Source organism: Amblyomma mixtum, chromosome 1 (assembly GCF_055824585.1).
Source record: "Amblyomma mixtum isolate Tamu chromosome 1, ASM5582458v1, whole genome shotgun sequence".
NCBI lineage: Eukaryota > Metazoa > Arthropoda > Arachnida > Ixodida > Ixodidae > Amblyomma > Amblyomma mixtum.
In genome coordinates, this window is record NC_143012.1 from 14,035,007 (window position 1) to 14,051,619 (window position 16,613).

The window sequence follows — 16,613 nt, forward strand, 5'->3', positions numbered from 1 at the left end:
ACAGTGACATCGCGAGGCCGACGAACGCTAATGATAAGACATGAAATCCGACTCGCTATAAAAGAGAGAGCTGGTTGGAGGTGCACGGGAGGGGAATAAAACGAATGGAGGTTAGATTGGAGGGAAAAGGAGAGGAGGATGCGCAGCAGGACGAAAGAGCGGAGTCAAAATGACCGCCATTGAACATTCAGGTCTCCGAATAAGTGTCTTCAGCGAGGGCACCTGGCATTCCAAGTTTGCAAATCGGTGGTCAAAGGCAAGGAAAGGCGAAAGGGGACAAAGTAAGATGAACGGGCTCCACCCAGACATGTGCGGCAATCTTTGGCCAGCATCTCCGACGATGACGTAACATTCCGTGAACACGTGGCGAATGTTCTCACCCGCACTGTGTATACATGGTAGTAGCGTCGGGACGACATTGGAACGTTAAGTGTGAAAGATGAAAGATGAGTAAACTTTCGTGACTTCACCACATGGAATATCTCTTCTCCTACTTTTTTGTTTTGTTTTGTTCGATGACACGGCTCTGAGGATGATGTGCCTCCGAAACTGGAGTGTGGCTCTTACTATAGTTGGTGTTAGGCAACGCTGCAAAAATGCAGCACGGTCGGCATTGTCAGAGTCTGTCGTGTCGGTTTCTTTGTAAGCACTGTCTCCACGTTGTTTTACACAACACAATATTAAGCCGACTTGAACGACTGTGAGAGCAGCTCTGCACACGAAGGAAGCTTGGCTTTGAAACACGAATGGCGTAAATGTGAAAAAAAAAAGCGTTTCCGTGTTTACTACCAAATTAGAAATATATAGCTCTTTCTCTACAACTCCCCCCCCCCCCCCCTTTCCTCTGTATCAATCTGTTACTTTTTTTTTTTTAACGAATACCCTGTTCTCCAAAGTCCCGCTTGTGGTAACTTGAACTATATGACAAGAGACCACCTTTTGTCGTCTGTGCTGCGATGTCTTTGTTGAACAGTATTTGAAGTTAAACAGAAATTATATGGGCCTAAAAAAAAAAAAAGAAAGTACGCTTGTCTAAGGTACCAAACTAAAATGTCAAAGATCGGCAGGTGGAAAATTTGAAGCTCAAGCACAGAAATGCCACACTCTCTAAGAAAGCTTTCTTTAATAAAGCAAGACACGGTACTAGATTTTATGACAACGCGATGCTTTTTCAGTGCAGTAGTTAATCCTCTTTATACTACGTACCGGAAAGCTTGGAAATTTCATCAGACAGCGCTTATTTCAGACAAGACTTGAGCAAGGCTCGCACTTTTCTCGTGAAAACAAAGCTATACTATACACTATAAACAAGAATACACCTGCATGTGGGTATAATGGGAGTAACCTGCCCTGTAGCGCTCACGGGTGTGCGCTAGAGACAGCTAACTCCCTTTGTTACTCCTTTCTGCTAAGGGTGTACGATAAGACACTGGCCGTAGAGTCGTCGTAGAGGACAAATTTGCATTATGAGCTTCACAAGGCGGCACCCTTTCAGCACTCAGGCCGCTCGCCTGTTATGCGGGAACATGAAGACAAATGCGCTTCAACGAGCGCTCAACTGCGTCCAAGGGCGAGACAAAAACTTACAGGCGTGTCGCAAAGCGCTGCGTCTACCACAGCGTAGCTGCGCGTCTCGAAAGGGGTGAATCGAGTTAAGAGGGGGAGGGGGGGGGGGGATTGTGTCTCGTCCGCGCTCGCAAGCAGCGACAAGGAGCAATTGAGGAAACCATCAAATCCGCCATCCTGTCGCTGTTCCCCTCGCGAAGACGGTCGGGACGGCCGGCCGAGATTGAATCGCCGCGGATCTGTGATTCTTGGCGCGACACGTCGGATCCCCTGCCCGGGGCGACGGGATCAGATTTAAGACAAGAAAAGAGATAAGGAAATGTAGGTATGGCAGTGAACTGAAGCGCTGTAAAGTAGAGCAAGAAATTAATGGCAAGAACGAAAATATGAGGGCGAACGATTAAAAACTACGCCGATTTCAAGGGTACAGATGATGTCTAGACCCAGTACTAAGTACTTCAATTTATTATTCTTTCTCAAACACACAATTAGTTAAACAGCCTCGGAAAATTAACGGGATCAGATTTAAAACAAAAAGAGAGATAAGGAAATGTAGGTATGACAGTGAACTGAAGCGATATAAAGAAGGGCAAGAAATAAAAGGCAGAAACGAAAATATGAGGGCGAACGATTAAAACCTACGATGATTTCAAGGGTGCAGAGGATGTCGAGACCCAGTACTAAGTACTTGAATTTATTAATCTTTCTCAAACACACAATTCGCTAAACAGCCTCGGAAGATTAGTGAGAGAACGCGAACAAGGCCGTAATAACGATGATGCAGATTAAGAGTACTAAGCACTTTGTCGCTTTCGTTCCTCTTGCAGGCCGAAACAATCGTGAAAGTTGAATGGATTAGCAGAATGTGTACCAAAGGAAGTACGGAAAAAAACCTTAAATTATTTAATTTTAAGTTAGCCTAGGCCGATTGCTCTTACACTAACAGTCAAGAAAGTTTTATGTGCTGCGATTCACACCTCTTGTGCAACCCCAGTTCTGGCTTCCAAATCTGGCTCTTCCACGTTTTTAAGTGAGCAGTCTAATTCGGTGTGAAAATCAGTGGAGGACGAGCCTCCGCTTCGCGTATTTTCACCTCAATTGTTTCTTTTCACAGGAATTTCACCGGTGATTAGACCTTTCCCTGCTACCGCCATTGGATGGTGTGTAGATTTCGCCGTAAATTCTCCATAGGCACCTCGGAAATGCATCAGCGGGAGACGGGAACAACAAGGTTGCTTTGGGATCAGGGGAAGTGCGTAAGAACATGACGTCAGTGCATCCTGGTGGAAAGAAGGAGACAGGAAGAATGAAAAATAACCGCGCGGCCAAAAATAAAATTAGGTAATAAAGAGCAAAACCTGGTAGGAAAGTGAGCGCGCCACGCCGTAGTAGGAACAGCGAGCCACGCCACCAAGCGCCCTTCACTCAATTCGAAAAATGACCGCCTTCCTCCCGCTACCGTCGAAAAGCATCCTTGCGCATCTCCCTTCCCCCTCCTCCTCTCCCACACCCTCGATCAGCGCATCCCCTTTCACCTCTCACCCCAGCTCGGCCTCTGAGCCGACCGCGGCGACACACCGGATGTAGATCGAGAACTCGACGGGAGCCGGCAAGCTGTGGAGGACGGCAACGCTGTCGTACTTACATCGACAGCTTCCCGTGGTTCAGGAGGAGTGGGCGGGAGGAGGGTCTGCTCGTTCTCGTCGGGCAGCGCGGGCAACAAGTAGCGGACGCGAAGTTTGATTCGATGAACTACAACGGAAAGGAAGTACGAAGAGAGGCAAAAAGAGAGACTGACGAGTGAGCCGGGAAAGATGCGCCCCAATAAGAAACAAAAAGACCGTGAGAAAAAAAAAATAGAGGACGATACAATACCAGCGAGCGCTTGGAGGGAACGATGTCAATGGAAAGATTCGTCGTCGCGATCGATGGCGCCACCGAGCGCGAACAAACAATAAGCGAAAACAAGTAATGGCGGAGGACGCGCGGCGGACGCGTCGCGGCATTGACACGTCGTAAAACAATTCCACTCGACTTGTCCCCCCCCCCTCTTCACCCATCAGCGACCGACTGGGCTGTGTGCGGAGCCGGGCTGTTTCGTCCTATCGCGCCGTTGTTTCAGGAGGCATGGCTATACCAGGCCAACTTCCATTCTCAGAAGTTCTCTCTACAGTCTCCATCTATTTCTCGACATTGATTCCTGTGACTAACGGGCAACGTTCGCGAAGCCGCCGACAATAGGGAATATCTAATTAATCTATTTATTAAAGGCACTCTATTTAGCCTGATAGCATGCAAGCCGGGATGAGGGAATTCTAAGAAAAAAGGAAGCATATAGTCATTTATACAGTACACTTACCTTCCAGAGAGACTAATCCACTATACTGTGGTTTGCGCAAAAATGAGTTCGCCTAAAACTTCGTCCGATTTTTGCATTTCATATATTTGAGATCGAAGCAGGATAGTAGAAACGTAATTTAATAAAAAAAATGAGCGTACACTGCATGCAGGTATAGAGAGGAGGTCTGAAGGTCTTGGGCCAGGAGTTAAGAACTTGCACCTAAATTAGCGGAATCGGGAAGCAATGAAACAAACAAGAGAAAAGAAAACCAACGAGGAAAAAAGTGAACAGATGTGGTGGGCCAGGCAGTACAAGGCAACATAAGCTGCAAGCGGACGAGATTATCCAACTGGGCGGCAGAGCTGTGAACTAAATTAGGCGACACGCAAATGGCCTTCGAAAACGACCTACGGAGAATTCGGGTCGACGCATCGAAACCCAGCGCTAAGCAAGGATCAGCGTTATTAATAAAACCAAACGTAACGGCCTCAAATATTGGCTAAATGGGCAGAGAGGCAGGGATCAGAGCCGAGAGAGATAGATTTGACGAATGGCTTTTGATACGGCCTCATCTGACTGCCACCGAACTTCACGTCGCCAACCTCACTTACCCCCTCTCTCTGTCTCTCTCTTTCTCTCACACACTTTGATGCTTCATTCACTCAATCTGAGCCTTACACTCCCCTTCTGCACCCCCCCCCCCCTTTACCTCCCCCGTTCAAGATTTCCTGCGCAACATCGCGGCGTCCGGCGATGCCACGCCACGACCAATCTGTTCGTGCGTGCAATCCTTCGGCATCCTTCTTGAGATTCGACATGTTGGAAGGGCTGGGGAAGCCACTGCTTCGTAAGCCCCGCCACGCCGCAGCCGTAAGCGCTCTTGATCCTGTCACTTGCCCCAACAAGTATTTACTGTTTCTTTTGCTCTTTTGTACCCTGTTTGCTTTTCTTCTTCTATCTTTGCTTCTGCTTTCAGTGCCATCCAAAACATCGCTTCGTTGCGGTCACGTGTCTGATCTCTCTGCCGCCGAGTCCATCGCGACTCATGTCATCAAGGATGGATAGATATACGCTCCCCCCTCGCAGCGGGACGATGGCTAGCGCCATCTTACGAGTTATGATCCAAGTGTTCTTTCTTTGAACAGCCAGTCAATCCTAGGGCTCGGGAAGCAGTAGGTTTTCGGTATAGCTTTAGTGAGAGAAGCTTAAAGCAAATACATTCAATCAAATTAGGTTTTATCGCGGTCCCGATCATGTCTTTGATGTCATTTCCGGCAAAATTGCAGTCTTCTTTTTCTGATTTTTATTGCTGCTACAGTGTGCTTGTCTTGTTGTTCGTTAAAACTTCAGAACTTAATTAAAAAGTGAACTTTCACACAGAAGTCGCTGTCGATTACGTCGACATCTGGTGGGCGAGGAGCGGACAAGCGAGTTTGTATTGAGGGAGCGGGCATTGAAATACTGCATCTTTTTTAAGCATGCGAAGATAAAGTCAAATAAATTAAAAATTAAGGCTCTGCTGCGTACTCTAACAGATTGTGATGACAGATTTTCGAGTCAAAAGCGGAGTCACTTACCCTGGAAAAGATTTTTATTTTGGAGGAATAAAACGATGAAAAATTCAGGACGACAGTATTCAAAATATCCGCATGACGACTAAAGCAACGAAAAGGATTGCATAAACGACGCGCATTACGCTGTTTTTAAGACACTACCAAGCTCAGTGTTGATTACCGCTATCCTCCAAACACCCCTCGAATCATTTAGTAGAGACACGTCACACTGGCAAATGTATCAAAAAAATTTCAGAGGTGACTGCCTTCGTTTACGTTTTGCTGCGAACTCAGTGTGCACCCAAATAGCGCGCAGAAACAAAGTACAGAACTATCGAGAAGTGACGAAATTCCTTGCTAAAGGATTCTCAGAAACGATGACAAGAGCGAAATTCATAACAGAACAACACAACGCAGCTTCGCCGCCACATCGATCGTTACCCGGTTTTCAATTAGTCAGCACCGTTGCAGGCTTGATCTCCGTCTCATTCAAAAAACCCTAACTCACACCACGAAAACAAGCACAATTTTTCGACGGGGACTTGTTTATAAACGTAATTTTTTCGCGTGTTGTAAGAATGTACCATAACGATTATACGCCCGCAAATCTCTCCCCAGGAAGCTTGTAGTTTTCTTCTGTTCACTGTTAAGAACGCACCACCCATTAGTTTTCTATGATTTTTCTATTAGTTTTCTTTTTTATTAGTTTACTCGGTGAGAGAGCAGGGAAAACTTTAAAAGGAAGACTTTTGCTAAGCGTCGGAATGTTAGACCATTCCGATCAGTATGTTAACAACAGTATCTTACAATATCTTACACTATTTCACAATTTCCTCACAGTTAAAAGTGACGTCCAAGAAAGCTGTACTTGCGTGCAATACCAGGCCTCGCGAGAAACCTCGCTACAAAACTGACCTTGCTACAAAACTCGCATCCTTGCCGGGGCTCCTTTGTTCCTCGTTTTTCGCAGCCATCCGCACTCGCCGTGTTTCGAAAAAGGCCGAAATATAATTGCCACCCGCGGTATATAGAGGGGCCTATAAGTGCCGACGCCGCCATCCGAATACCCACATAGCCTCGGGTGTATCGTGACCGCAACCGGGTGGTTGGCAGCCTTCGCCCGCGAAACAATGGCTGCTCCCCCGTAGACGCTCTTGTCTATCGGCCATCGAAAGGTCGAAAGCTGCTTCCAGGGTGAAGTCTGTATATACACACGCGCGGGAAAGGAATCGACGCGTCCTTCCTTGCCTCGGATAAAAAAAAAACACGCGCGGCTCTCGTCTTATACTTTTTCTTCTTCTTCTTCGCCGTCTCATTTAGTTGCATCGTCGCTCGACGTAATAGGCGGCTTTCGAGCCGTTTTGTCTGTCCACACACACGCGCTCTCTCACTAGGCGGCCTGAGCGTCGTCCTTCTACGTCGAAATTACTGCGCCGCCCCCCGGTATACCAAACAAGATTCGCTTCTTTTACTGGGATACTGCCAAAGGGCGGCGGGGAGGGGGTATCAAAATGCGTTTCGAAATGCTGAGTGCGTATATGTAATAACAAACTTCACCGCAGCCGTTCAGAGCTGACCTTCGGTGCATGGGAGGCAGTAAGCCACTCTCACGTTCTGTGGACTCTTTGTGTGTAGTTCCTGCCGTCCGAAAAACCTGTTCTTTGATGCTCTTTCCGGTCGGTGCAACGTTGAGAATCGCACTGCGAAAAGGCCAAGCTGGACTAATTGATGTCCCTGATAACATCGTCATCTAACTGCGTAAGCAAATTGTGGAAAAGGGACAACATAGTCCTTGATCTACACCCATGGTTGGAAAGGCCTCGTCGCCTGCGTGTCGCAAGTTTGAAACAAACAGAAGGATGGAAATGAACTGAACTAAACATGCAAACGTCAATCCCGTCAACAGTTAATTAATTCACTACGGCATTGTTGATTGAACTTCGCGTTTCGATTGCGCAGCAGCTTTCAATATTCATGGACAGAAAAACAGTGCAAATATACATTTCTTAAAACGCGGAAGACGCTGCCAGCGTACAACGTTTTACTACTTGGCGCTATTTGAACTTGACAGTGGCTGAAACGGCAAACCGCGTAAATGCCATAAGAATTACAGCAAGATACACGAAACCGTACACACTAAAATATCATTTCATGGCTGGAGAACTTACGCAACTGCAGTACACTAAGCTTCGCCACGGTAACAGGGATGTTCAAAAATAAACCTGAATTCCAACAACGCTCAGCCGTGTTGACTGTCGAGGACGTTTATCCAGTTGGTATAGCTCATTCGGAATGATCACTTTCTGTTTTAATACATGTTCAAAGTCATAAGAGACAGCCAAATCTATAATGCGCCAGTATGCATCGCACGACATTTGCTACAGTCATGACGTTGAGGGTGTGTGACGTCATGCCACGGTTCGCCCGCAAACGGAACAGTGAACTCGCTCTAGAAAGAATTTTCGTCCAGGACATTCTTGCAGGCTTCAGCCTCAGCGGTAACGTGCACGGAATCTACCATTTAGAGTATCTCAAAACACTTTCGTGAAGAGTTGATAGCAACAGCCAGGTAAAATAAATTTCCAGGTATTACTAAGTCAGAGCTGTGCATGACTAACATTGGTCCAGTAAAAACAAGGTGCATTATGCTTAGCAACACCAACGTCAGTCAATGGAAAACATCCAAACAAGTCCTGGCGCGCACTTCAGTTCCTGAAATAAGTCACGTTCAATAACATTTACCCTCACGCAGAAGGTCCGATTCCTTTAATAAATACTTCATTTATTCTATCTCGATAGTGCGTCAAGTCTAACACAGATACCCAACCCCGAATACTGCACTAAAACCGCTTGCAAATATCGGCACGAGAACATGACGACAATCCAAGTTCCAGCACGCGCTCGGCACGCGTTTCGAGCCACCAGGAAGCGACGTCAGGTGGCGCAACCGTCTCGTTCCCCTCGTACCTCCTGGCTTCTCTCTTTCTCTACATTTTTTCTTTACTTTAGTCTTCGTTTCGCCAAAATTTCCTTTTTCTATTATATGTGCACATCTTCCCCACTTTTCCACGACATGTGGCACGCCACTACCCGACCCACATCACCACGCTTTCTTCCCAAATCCAACTCAGACAACGTTCCGCCTTCACCGACTTGAGTCAAGGTTCCTCGTCTTTTTCTAGCCGTGTAAAAGTAACTAAAAACAAAAAAAGACATACAGATGAGATACAAATATACAAATGCAGAAGAAGCTGCCGCAGTTCACTCCCCATCACCTTTTTTTGTTTTCTTCTGCATTTCTAAATTTTCGTTTCTTCTTCTATCACCGCTCGTGCAACAACAGCCTCGCTCCCCCTGAGTACTGCCCGCTTTGCTGGGTGCGTATAGACCCGGCTGTTCCAAAAATGGACGCGGGTCCACGTGCCAACCCGGAAGTAACTTCCTCCTCCTCTTCCTTAAGCTGCCCCCAGTCCCTTCCTAACTTCGGCCTTTAAAAAACGCGACCAAACACAACCCACCATAGAAAACGCAATGCAAACGGGAGGCTTAAGCTATGCAAGTTAAAAAATAGAGGGAAGACGTCAAATACGGCGACACCAGGCGACCATAAAATTAAAAAAAAAAAAACTGGGTGAGGAGTCAAGATCCCTCGCTTCAAGACACGCGCCGTGCGAGGGACATCAACTTCAAAAGAGGGGGAAGCTGACAGTGTTGGTGGAAAAGGCGTCTTTGTGTTTTCTTTTACTTCTGCACAGACAACACTTTTTATGGTTATTTAAAAGCAGTTACGAATTGTACCCTGAACGACACTTCCGGTTCAGCCTGAAGGAGTGGTTCGTTTGGCCGTTTTATTTTCACTTACTGTTTTGGTTGCTTAGCCATCGCTGCTGAACTTGACGCAAGCAGGAGGTGAGGGAGGAAGGAGGGAGGGGGGGGGGGGGGGGTGTCGGGCACCTTGCACCTCTAAATGTTCTCTTTATTTTTTTTTCTATATCCAAGTTCTCCCCCAAGAATTACACACCAAACCCCCCGTTCTTCCTTTCCTCTCCGAACCACGTCGAATTTTCAAAGCCCGTGCACCCGGAGTCCTCGCCACGTGGCGAAACCCGGAAGTTCATTCACTTCCTCCCGCTCTCCTTCCCCTCCGTCCCGAGTTGCACGGAAATAGAAAGTCGTCATCCCCGGCGTCTAGTTGGACAAGGCTAAGTCAACATCGGAGCGAGGCATGGTGCGTTCAAGGTGAAAGCGAATGTTTTGTCACAGTGGGGAAGTAAATGGGGAGAGACGGTGTCACCAAGGCGGAAGTTGGCTCTCTACTTCCGGAATGGAGAGCCGAAGAAAGGTTGAATGCCGCCGTGTCGTGCGCCTTACTATTCTCGTTGCGAAAGGAAATCTTCCGCCTCTGGCAAGCTGATGTACTGGGGGAGAGAAGGGAATAGGGAATGTCGAAAAGCCACGCGCCACGCGACAGATGACAACTTGGAGGTACAACTGGCGATCAGGTTTCTGTCATGCGGGGTTTCGTTCTTTTTGCGTGCCGTCTGTAGTTTTTCATTTCAATATTTTTACTGTTGCTGTTTTTATCTCCTTTTAGCTAACAGCATTCTAAAAACGTAAACAATATGCATAAAACACCTCCTCGACGCACGCACCTATATACAAGCCTAATATGAATGGCTCTGCAGAAGCTACGCACATACGCGTACCTTTTGTTCCCGTATGGTCCTGGGCACAGAGTTTCAGACAAACGCCCCGATTCCGGAAAATAATCACTCACACGCGTTTCCATGCATTCGTTGAGTATGTGCAAGGATATTAACTGTTTTATGTTTTGCTTCGCCTTATAGATGGTGTGCCGTCAAAATATCGACCAGACCACTCCTACAGTTCACAGCTGTGGGCATGGGGGATGAGCTTTCGGAAATCCCCGTATCGCACTATCTGACAACGTGAGCTAAAGAGGGTCATCAACGACACGAATACAATAGCACTGTCCAGCCAAAAGCTATTAAAGCAGCTGCCAGTTATAACAGCAGTCTAAAGGGAAAATTCAGGACATCGCGCTCTTAACCTATTTTTTTTTTTTGCCTGCGCAATTGGTGATTGAATTCAAATCGGTAAAGCTGTGTCAACGCTGTCTACAATTTGACGCCCTGGCACTTGAGCTCCAACGTTTGCAAAAGATGGCGCGTCATGTGCTGCAAAGGGTGCGCAAAACGCAGTAAATAATAGCCTGATGCAGTCAGCAATCAAAGGAGAGTTTTAAAAGTGAGACAAAATGTTTTGAGGTTATCGAATAGTAGCTCCTAGTAACCGCAAGAACATTGCATGTTTGGACGAAAGAATGTGCTTCCGTTCACAAACGTAAGTATTCCGTATATTTAATGATGCAAATCTTTCCAGGGCTTGGTCAGCAAACTCTGGCCCTGTTAGGGAGTGCGCTAGAGGTTCATTTATTCCTTTTTTTACTCTCTTATGAGGCATTTCGTGTTTAATGTGCATGAGAGACCCAAGTGTCCATGGACGGGAGGATGGCTGACAACGTCACGTCACACACTCAGGACTGACCATCCGTCGAGGCTTCGAATCACCCTCGTTCTTGGGGAAAGAGGAAGCTGTCGGAAAGATAAAGGGTGGAGAGGGCAGCTTACACTGGGTGAGGGAAAAGGAGGGGAGGACAAGAACGAAATAAAACGAGCGAAAAACAAAAGAGAGAGAAAAGTGGACACAGTCCGTGGGAGAAGAACTCTGCCATTCGGTGTTTTCACCAAAGCCGCTTCCACAGAGGTTTCTGGTTTCTCCGGGCCAAGTCATTATTCTAAGTCATCGGTCAGTGACAAACGTTCCGATCTCTCGATGCCTGGTTTTCGTATTTATTTTGTTTTTCTTTCCTTTTTTTTTTTCACTAGCTCGCATAGTCTGGCTTCAGTGTCGCTCAACACCGACACCAGGCCTGGCGTTGGGAGCAATTTTCCAAAGCCCCCATCGCAACGAGTGCGACGAAACAGGAGAAGTCGCAGTCTCTGCTCGCTCGTGCGAGGCTGTGAGGACTATTTCTCATTCGTCGCTTGGGAAGAGAAAAGTGTGGATATGCAGCCAAGGCTGGGCGTTCGTTCTAAGAAAGAGACGCTTGGAGCTTCCGGGAAAAACAAGCGTTATCGCTTTTATCTTTATCGTTTTCTGCTGTTCTTCTCGTATTTCTCACAGCTTTGTGTGCGCCGTTTAACAGATTGCTGAATGTGTATTGAGGCGTTCCATAAATTAAGTTTTCCTCGAATTTCTTTAAAAACTTTCAAGATCTTCTGAAGCATTGTTACCGGACGTACATATTTGTTCCTAAATGATAGATTGTTAGCGCACTCATTGTGTTTGACTAAAGTTCAAATCACATTGAACCACAAAAGTATTAGAAACTTCAGTTCTAATAAACTTGTTATTCTAAACTAACAACGTGAAGTAATGAAATCGTGGTTCCCTCAGTACGCTTTTGACACGATGGAGCTAGGTCACTTGTTATTAAAACATCACACATCCGCAAACTGGTAAGCCGACGCTGTTGCACGGGAAATTTAAAGCCATCTGAACGTACAGTTCGACTATATTAAACTAATCACTCTATGTATCTGGTTTGGTCGCTCCTTAAAACAATGTTTTTTTCTTTTTCACTGAACATGAAACCCTGACGAATCCCCATTCGTTAGCATGTGCTAATCGGGCACAGTGAATCGCTAGAGACATCAATGTCAAGAACAACGAAGTTGTGGACAATCACTTCCTGTAACGGATTTTTTAGTTTTTCGGTATATTCGATCTTAAATATTATTTTCCTGATTTCATCGCTTAATTCGAGTTAGTGTAAACGAATCTGGTCGATTATATGCAGGCTTTTCATCTCATACTTATTTCTACCCGCTTTCGCTGGTTCGTTGCAATGTGTACGTCCACACGAGTATAGAAGCTGAGGACAGAGGTGATCTCACGGCAACGGCAGAGAACCCGAAACGATAGATTTCTTGTTGACCTGCCGCCGTTTCTCCTCTTTACGGAGCCGCCTGCTGGAGCTTCCGTTACGACAGCTTGGTCTAAGTCTGTCAGCTGGGGTTGCTCTGTCTCTTGGGGCTTCCTCCCTTGGGCACAGCAACTGGAATGTGCTCTCCGCCATGCAAAACTTCCTTACAGACACTAAACGGCTGCCGTCTTAAGCTCTGCTCTTTCTCATGATCAATATTTCTCTGGAATGAAAGCTTTCTGAAACGTGGAATATTTAGCCCCGTTCTCTATTTCAGTCACCGATCTCACAGCATTTGTTTAACCTATTTCATTTACACATCTGAGATCCTTTCATTTATTTCCTAATTGCTATTATTATCATGATTATTTTATTTTTCCCCACCATTATTTTCTTGTTTAACATTTTGTACACCTATCAGTTGCCGCCTGTGTCTTGGCCAATCCCCCGCAGTGGGTATGCGCCATTTTCTAGAGGACAACAACAACAACAACAACGGCAGCATTGCTAATGCATCAGCTGTGTTAAGGCGCGCAGTCAGCGCTGCGCGAGACGAGGACCAACCGTACCAGAACAGGCCGTTCGAGTCTAGACGTCCTGCCTTGCCTTCTTTGCACGCCCTGAAGATTAGGAAGCAGTCCGAAGGAAGGCCTTGAGTCCACTTCCCACCACTCTCCCTCGGCAAACCAGCGGCGTAGCCATGACGGAAGAAGCCACGAAGACTGCTTCCAAGATATCCCACGGCGGCGAAGAAGCCACCACCGGCCAGGCAGCCAGCTCTGCGGAACACACCCCCGAACGCAGTGCCGAGGAGGCCAATGTCGCCCAAGTAACATCACCCGGCTCCGACCCGATCGCAGAGGTAACCGACGTCGTGTCGCCAGAAGGGAAGGCGTCCGACACCGAACCGACCGTGCCTGAACGAACCGCCACTGGAGAAGCGCCGCCCAAGGCAGTGACCGCCGAAGTCAGGGAAAAGGCGACCTCCGTGAGGGAACCAAGGAGGTCGCCCCACACCGGCAGTCCGGAGACCCAGGGTCACATGGTGGAGTGCGTGGTGTTCGCCGCCGTCATCGCGCTCGTCATGGTCGTCAGCGCCGCTTTCTTCTACACGGCGTACGGGCCGCGGACCCCACTGCGGGCCCAGAGCATGGCGGGCGGCCTACCGAAGACTACTTTGCAGCGAGGCTCTCGTGTGTGGCACGGATACGAGCCGCAGCTACTGGTCTGCACACTGGGAGACCTGAGCCCGGTCAGCGCGGAGACGCTCCCGGCGGACGGACTGTGCGACGCCATCCTCTACACGCACGTGGAGTCACTCGCCGACTTCGACCAGCAGGCGTCGCCCAACGCTCGCGCTCTGTGGACGCAGGCGAAGGCAGCGAAGAGAACCAGGTTTGGTTTGGCTGCATCGCTGCTCTTGTTAAGTTCTGTTAGCTTTGATCTACTAGCCAGAAGGGGGCAAAGAGTTAAGCACCTTAGACTTTTTCGGACTGCCTATACGCTGTCCGAACCATTATTAGCCTTCCAGACTAACTATTACTCAATAATAGACAACTGCATAAAGATCACGACCTACAGTTACCCTCCTTGTGGACTATAACTGACAGCTGCCATGACGGAGTGTTGAGGGTGGCCCTATTTTACCATTTTATTTTTGACATTTGGTACAAACCGTGGTATCACCACAGTCAAATTGTATCCGGAATTTTGCGTGACTCCCTGTCTTACGAAACCACAGGATATAAGCGCAGCATTGATCAAAACTTTCAAAGCATTGATTCACTGCTTTGAAAATGTTTTGATTATACATAGTGCACTGCAAAATAGCACTGAAAACTATTTAAATGAGAATGATCCTACAACCGCCTTCTCCGAAGTCAATTCGGTTATTTATACTTAAAATTGATAAGGGCCTCTGTCATCCCCTTGTAGAAAAAAAGTCCCTCGTAGTTTCGCGCTAATGAATGCCACCTTTTTGGAAAAGCAGCCTGCTAATGACGTTCACGTACAGCATTCTGAGATGTCATGAAAGTACAACGCAAGCTCCATTATTTTCACCCACCAGATTCGGCTATTCCTTCTCCGTCGCCGTGCTGCCGGTCCAAGAGCAACAGCTGGGAACATTTGTTAAAAATTCGGTCCAGGACAAGAACATGCGAGTCTTCGGGATGCTAGACGCCTGGTGGAACCAAAAGATAACTAACGATTCGTACGTAGCTTTCGCTGCGACGCTGAACTCAACGACAAGGATGTTGCCTGAAAATCAGCGTCCGGCGTTGGTGTTCGGCGTCCACGTCAATCCCAGCACGAGCGCCAACGGCATCCAGTTCTGGGAGTCGCACGCCGCTATATTGGATCACGTCCACGTGCTCATTTACCAAGGCCACTACAACCGGCCGTTTGGTGACGCCAAGGAAATGTCTTGCGCGATCACATTTCCATCGCCGAGGTTCAAGCAGGGCAAGGACGACGGCCAGACCATGCAGGTGAAGACTAAAGCGCTTACGGAACGCAGTGTTTTCCGAGGCCACACGAATTCGATCAACTTTGCTCTAGATACTCGGTAGGGGAAACGCAGCTTTGTTTTTGTTCATTGCATCTATTAAGCCAGGTTAGCTGTACAGGTGAGCTTAATTGCCCGCCATGCATCATGCTGTCACTTCGTGCATGCCAAATGACGAAAGCATGAAATGCAATGTCAACATTCAGTCAATTGTGCACAGCATCAGGGAAAAAAAAATAGATGTCGTTGCCTGCTTTAGTACAGGGTCCAGGATTAAGCTGAACACACCCGGTGTTAAATTATTTCGCTGATGTCTGCCGCGTTGACAGTAAGCATGCAGCTCGCTCAAATTGTGCTATGTAGAGCGCTGAAAGACACGCCTACTGGCGCTAAACTTGTCAAGACTACATCTCAGATTCATCAACCTACTCTCCATACTGTCACTTCACTGATGCCGACTTGTCCACGCCTCAGTGTCAAATATAAAAACGAGGGACACTTCAGCAGGTCCGGGTTAGGCCTTCGTTTACCTACATGCTAAAATGGTTACGCAGCTTCGCTGAACAACGACACTTTTCGCAGGACGCCGTGGCGGCGATCGACACTGCCCTGTATCTTCGAACGCATGCGCTGACCAGCGACATCTGCGTCTCAGTGACGCTTAGCGCGTTCCGGTTCTCGGCACTCGAGAACGAGGACGAAGGAGGGTTCCACTGCTTGAACGCCTCGCTGGTCGCGTACGCCGACGTCTGCGCCAACGGGACCGACCGACAGCGCAACGCCCGAAGTGGGAAACCCCGACAGGGCAGCGAGGGTGCCACACCGACCAGGCACACTTGGGAAGGAGTGATGGTCGAGCGCAAGGGTGCCGAGTTGGTAGACGCTTTCGACGACCCCGTCACCGTTGCGGAGAAGCTGCACAGCGCGAAGTTAGCGCTGTCACTGTCGGCCCAGCCGTACTGGAACTTTTGCCTGGTCGCTTTCAATCTGGAGCACGAGGACAGCGCGGGAGCCTGCGGCAACAGGTTCGCACGGCTGGAGGTCGCCAGGAGCTATCTGCACGGCAAGCTCAAGCGCAACTGAAGCGTCCTTCTTCGCATCGGTGAATATTATTAAAACAGACCTCGAAATGCGCAATTCCGCCGCTCTGATAGTGTGAATTAGTGTAAGGACAAGCGAATTCCGTGCGTACATTCGTTTATACATATCGACACAAACGTAGTCGCCAACTATACAGTGAAAATTACGGCACACTTCTGACTAAATAATTTTCTCTCTTTGGACTCGCTGACAGTCTCACCTCGACTCCGTCGTACTTTAATGGGACGTTATAACTAGACGATATGATGAAATCGCATGCATTGCATCTCGGGCATGACTAGCGCAGAAAAACACGGGCGCAAGAAAGCCACAACACACGCCTTAATCAGATACAACTAAAGAACGAAACGGCTTTTTCGTGTCAAAGGACCCCCTTCCAGACCATGGCGTCGGCTGATTCTCATGACCCTGCTAGCGAGACAATGCAGGTAGTGGCAGATGAAAGGGGATAGCCCCCACCTTCCATGGTCGGGGATAGTCCTCACCTTGCATTGTCGCTAGCAGGCTCATGAGAAACTGTCGACGCCATTAATGGCA

At 47.9% G+C, this 16,613-nt stretch overlaps 1 protein-coding gene across 1 annotated transcript; it reads left to right on the top strand.

Annotated features, from left to right (window-relative positions):
• The first annotated feature begins 12,997 nt into the window (after window positions 1–12,997).
• On the top strand, window positions 12,998–16,394 carry LOC149365513 (uncharacterized). Its single transcript, XM_089585476.1, has 3 exons — window positions 12,998–13,864; window positions 14,538–14,958; window positions 15,558–16,394. Exons 1-3 carry the CDS (start codon window positions 13,170–13,172, stop codon window positions 16,056–16,058), a joined length of 1,617 nt encoding a protein of 538 aa, XP_089441602.1. The 5' UTR covers window positions 12,998–13,169; the 3' UTR covers window positions 16,059–16,394.
• Window positions 16,395–16,613: the final 219 nt, after the last annotated feature.

Bases quoted from the DNA above. Each gene is read 5' to 3' on its own strand.
- LOC149365513 (XM_089585476.1), top strand. From the start codon at position 13,170: ATGACGGAAGAAGCCACGAAGACTGCTTCCAAGATATCCCACGGCGGC. The intron at 13,865-14,537 runs GTTTGGTTTGGC...TTCACCCACCAG, and splicing joins AAGGCAGCGAAGAGAACCAG to ATTCGGCTATTCCTTCTCCG. The intron at 14,959-15,557 runs GTGAAGACTAAA...CACTTTTCGCAG, and splicing joins ACGACGGCCAGACCATGCAG to GACGCCGTGGCGGCGATCGA.